The 1,801-nt window shown below is 35.8% G+C and overlaps 1 protein-coding gene across 1 annotated transcript in view; it reads right to left on the reverse strand.

The window, feature by feature from the left end:
- STXBP4 (syntaxin binding protein 4) overlaps positions 1–1,801 on the reverse strand; it is a 197,640-nt gene that overhangs the window by 170,567 nt on the left and 25,272 nt on the right. Inside the window, exon 3 of the mRNA XM_004707395.2 lies at positions 1,650–1,770. Within this exon, the coding sequence (XP_004707452.1) occupies positions 1,650–1,696 (47 nt within the window). The 5' untranslated portion in view covers positions 1,697–1,770. The remainder of the gene's footprint in view (positions 1–1,649; positions 1,771–1,801) is intronic.

Raw genomic sequence — 1,801 nt, forward strand, 5'->3', positions numbered from 1 at the left:
GAGCTAATATTGGACTTATGGACTTGATCTGGACTGGGCTGGGATATTTTCTCAATATTCAACTGCTCCTGTATATAAAGCTCATTTTTATACATATATGAGTCTCCCTGGATTTGTTTCTCTAGTCTACCCAGACTAACACAGATAGAATATTATGTAGATATAAAAAGGAAAAAAGATCTGTATAAAATGATTTGGAGCCATCTAAGTGAGGAGTCAGCTAAGCTCATACGGAAGAAGCATGTGTAATCCAAGTATTATAAATATAAAATCAAAGATTAAAGGGGGGGAATTGTATTAAAGTTTAAATTCTGAGCACCCAGATTACCGAAGGCTATGGATGACAGTAAAGGAGCAAAATCCACTGCAGAGTCTTCACAAGGATTAAGCTTCTGCTAAAGTTCTTCAGGCCATTGATCAGGGAAGTGAGTCACTTTGACCTCTGACAGAGCATCATAAAGTGAATGAATACACGGGCTAAATTTTAGCATCTTATCTGTTTTCCCTTTTGACTCATTTTTAAGTTGTTATGGTTTCTATAATTGTCTGTGTTAGTTTTGATTGAGGTTTTTCTGTATTTCTTTTTTGGGGGTTTTTTTGGTGTGTGTGCTTTGCGGGGAGGCATGATTTTCTTTATAAGAAATCCAGGATAGGTCAATCTATACACAATAACTGGAATAATAATTTCTTGGGATTATAGGAGGGGAGATTGGAGGGAACAAGAAATTAATAACCAAGTACAAAAATGAAAAGAAAAAAAAATAGTTCCAAAATTGGTTGTGGTGATGATTGTACCATTCTTTTTAATATATTCAAACCACTGAATTGCACAGTCTATGATTTATATGTTGATAAAACCAGTATTTTTAAAAAGACAAGGTAATTTGCAGGAGAAATAGGTCAGAGCGAAGAATAGAAATGAGAGTAAGATTTCTGTGAACATACCTTGCTATATGTTATATGTTTGCAAAACTGCCACTAATCCTTCTCATCCCTATCAGCAATATGACTTTTGGAATATGACTTTCCTGCTCCTCCCATGAAAAAGTGAAGTCCGTATCTCCATCCCTTTAATTTGGGCCAGCTTCATGGTTGCTTTAGTCCCTAAGACACCAGCAAGTGTGAGAAACAGGCCTTTGAAAATCAGTTGTACCTTTTGCTGGGAACGGTGCCATCATTACGTGAAAAAGCCTGAGCTTGCTCCAGGAGAGTGAGAGACAAGCTATAAGGAGACCTCAGATAGATCAGCCTTCCCACTTGAGGTCTCTCTGGCCTACAGGAGAAGAACTGCTTAGCTAACCCACAAAATCATAAGAAAAATGTGTGTGTTGTAGGCACTTTAGGGTGGTTTGTTGTTCAGCAAAATCCAATGACTTTTATATAGAAATCAAAATATTGTATATGCCCACAATTCTAATAAACATTTAAAGTCGTCCCTACATAGTTCTAAAAGAGAACGTAGAATGAATCTATCCCATACACTGATTTGCATTTAAAGATAGGTATTGAGCAATTTTTATATTACTACTAGCCTAAACCACAGTAAACAGATGGCTTGTAAAAATAAAAAACTTTAAAAGAAATGATCAGCATTCAATATAGTTTAAATTATGAATACCCCAAACAGTGAAATTTAATTTCAAAATTACTTTTCCAGGAGCCTGGATGCTGTCACAGCAGATGTATTTTTATCCATGCTTTGCACCACAGCAGCCTTGGATGTAACAGCTGGTAAGGACAATCTTGGTGAAGAATCCAGAAAATCTTTTTCTAAGATTGGCAAAGCAGTAAAAAAAAAAAA

This window comes from Echinops telfairi, unplaced genomic scaffold (assembly GCF_000313985.2).
Source record: "Echinops telfairi isolate 266 unplaced genomic scaffold, ASM31398v2 ScPeMD7_7458;HRSCAF=8496, whole genome shotgun sequence".
Taxonomy (NCBI): domain Eukaryota; kingdom Metazoa; phylum Chordata; class Mammalia; order Afrosoricida; family Tenrecidae; genus Echinops; species Echinops telfairi.